This window comes from Lolium rigidum, chromosome 7 (assembly GCF_022539505.1).
Source record: "Lolium rigidum isolate FL_2022 chromosome 7, APGP_CSIRO_Lrig_0.1, whole genome shotgun sequence".
Lineage (NCBI taxonomy): Eukaryota > Viridiplantae > Streptophyta > Magnoliopsida > Poales > Poaceae > Lolium > Lolium rigidum.
In genome coordinates this window covers 84,008,462-84,011,227 of record NC_061514.1, presented here as the reverse complement: position 1 = coordinate 84,011,227, position 2,766 = coordinate 84,008,462, and the positions used below count along the sequence as shown (strand labels likewise).

The window sequence follows — 2,766 nt, the reverse complement described above, 5'->3', positions numbered from 1 at the left end:
TAGATGCATCTCATTAAGAAACAAGGACAGCCGTCGTGGCCATCCTTTTTAGCCGTGGCTACCTAATCGTCTTGGTGCTGTCGCGCACGCCGGATCCAATCCAAGTATCCAACCCGAGCCGCCTTCCGTGACAAAGTGCCGTCGGCGTGCCGGTGGGCGGTGGTAGCTCGACCTCGACGATATAAGATACAATAGATATTACGCACTCATCCACCGCGAGATAAGAAAGTCCAAAATCCCCATTCCCCAAAGCCAAACACCAGTTTGTTCGCATCTCAATTGCTGACGTGCAGCATGGCACTGGAACCGGACGTCGCGCTGATGTTTGCGATGACTTCAGAAACATCGCACTCGCTGGTTACAGTTTACACGAGCATCAATCTAATTATCCAGTACTAGGTTCTAGTAGTAAGCAGTGTCACTAGTGCTCTGTAAGTTACTACTACACGAGAAAACGTACAGGTGTACAGTACAGAGAAATCGCCGTATCATACGTTACTACGTTTATTTATTCACCTCCCGCCGGAGAGGCCGGAGACGGCCGACACGTCGCCGGACACGGGGCTGGCGTCGGTGCTGACCGTGGAAGGGAAGGACACGGCGAAGGAGTCGAACCCGTCGTTCTGCATGAGCGCGAGCGTGGTGTAGCTGAAGAAGGTCGGCACCACCTCCGGCATGGCCACCTCGCCCTCCAGGTACTGCGTGACCTGCCGCATCCCGGGCCGGGCGTCGGGCAGCGGGTGCGCGCACATGAGCCCCAGCTTGATGGCCATCCTTGCCTCGTCGGCGTCGTACTTGCCGCACAGGCGCGGGTCCACGGCGTCGAGCGCCGCGCGCCGCCGCTCGTGCTCCTGCACCCAGTCCAGCAGCACGTTCTGGTCGTCCGCCGCGAAGCTGCCCAGCGGGCGCCGCCCGCAGGTCACCTCCAGCACGAACACGCCGAAGGCGAACACGTCCGTCACCGGCGTCGCCTTGCCCGTGCGCACCAGCTCGGGCGCAAGGTACCCCATGGTGCCCACCACGTGCGTCGTCTGCGGGTCCACGCCGTGGTCGTACAGCCGCGCCAGCCCGAAGTCGCCCAGCCGGCCGTTCATGTCGGCGTCGAGGAGCACGTTGCTGGCCTTGATGTCGCGGTGGATGACGATCTTGTCCCAGTCCTCGTGGAGGTACAGCAGCCCCGACGCGACGCCCCTGATGATCTGGAACCGCTGCGCCCAGTCCAGCACCGGCCGGGTCCTGTCGTGCAGGTACTTGTCGAGGCTGCCGTTGGGCATGCAGTCGTACACCAGCAGCAGCTCCCCCTGCCGCCGGCAGTACCCCAGCAGCTGCACCAGGTTCCGGTGCCGGAGGTGGCCGAGACTCACCACCTCCGCGATGAACTCCTTCATCCCCTGCTTGGAGTCGTGCGACACCCGCTTCACCGCGATCTCGAGGTTGTTCTTCGGGAGCACGCCCTTGTACACCCTGCCGAACCCGCCGGTGCCGAGCAGCTGCCGGTTCCTGAACCCCTTGGTGGCCTTGTACAGCTCCCTGTACGAGAACCGGTGCGGGCCGTACTCCACCTCCCAATCCTCCCGCACCTCCGCGTACCGCACCCGCGTCCGCACGTACAGGAAGAAGGCGACGGCCAGCGCGAGCACGAACGCCGCCGTGGCGATCGGGAGCACGATCTCCAGCACCTTGGACCGGGGCTTCGGCCCGAACCGCGGCAGCGCGGGCAGCTTCGAGATATCTAACGGCGGCGCGGAGCCGCCGTTCACCGCGAAGCTCCAGCCGAGGACGTAGTGGCGCGTGAAGATGACGCCCGTGGCCGCCGAGAACCCGACGTACGCCGTGTCGGTCACGACCGCAGACAGGTTCACCGGCGCGGAGATGAGCGGCTTCTTCGGCCTGGCCACGTCGAGCGGCGCCATGGTGACGTCGAGCCGGGTGGTGGCGCCGTCGTAGTCGACCCACACCTGCATGGGCCGGCGGCTGATGAGGCTGAGGTTCTGGAACACCCCCGTGGCGTCGTCGTAGTACCCGGCCGAGTGGTTCTGCACGGACCGCAGGCTGTTGAGGTCCACGCCCACGTGGTTGCTGTTCATGTCCTGGAACTCCGGGTTGAGCATGGTGTCCAGCTCCACCGCGAAGATGTTGTTGCCGGGCTTGCCGTTGTCGGTGACGTTGAGGATGCCCAGGTACTGGCCGGCGTTGAAGGTGGAGAGCCTGGTGCTGGGCGCGATCACGAAGGCCATGCCGTTGTCGCTCAGCACCGTGAAGTTGGAGACGATGGCGAAGACGAAGGACGCCGAGAAGGACTGGACCGTGCCGTTGCGCATGCGGACCGGCGTCGGGTGGAACGCGTGCCCCGCTGCCTGGCTCGTGCCGTTGCTCAGCGCCAGGAGCCCGTTCGGGGCCACGGCGGCCAGGCCGTCCAGGGCGAGGTTGGCGCCGGAGAAGCCGTTGTAGGTGAACTGGTCGTCGGCGGCCAGCACGGCGCCATGGTCACCGGTGCCGAGGAGGAAGAGCAAGAGGAGGATTGGGAGAAGGAGGAAGCGAAGAGAGCACATGTCGCTCGGGTCGAGCGTGCGTTGCTTGCGGCGTCCGCTGCGCCTCCGTCTCGTCTCTTGTGCAAGTGCAAGTAACTGAAGCCTGTGGTGGTTTGTACTAGTGTGTTTGTGGAGTACACAATTGTGTCGTGTGAACGATACGATCCTGATTTCGCGATGGTGCGACGCATTGACTCGAACGGCGAGTCTTCGTTCAAAATCGGCTGCATGAGTG

At 63.6% G+C, this 2,766-nt stretch overlaps 1 protein-coding gene across 1 annotated transcript; it reads right to left on the bottom strand.

Annotated features, from left to right (window-relative positions):
- Nucleotides 1-221: 221 nt before the first annotated feature.
- Nucleotides 222-2,552, bottom strand: LOC124670079 (L-type lectin-domain containing receptor kinase SIT2-like). Its single transcript, XM_047206588.1, has one exon. It carries the CDS (start codon nucleotides 2,550-2,552, stop codon nucleotides 513-515), a length of 2,040 nt encoding a protein of 679 aa, XP_047062544.1. The 3' UTR covers nucleotides 222-512.
- Nucleotides 2,553-2,766: the final 214 nt, after the last annotated feature.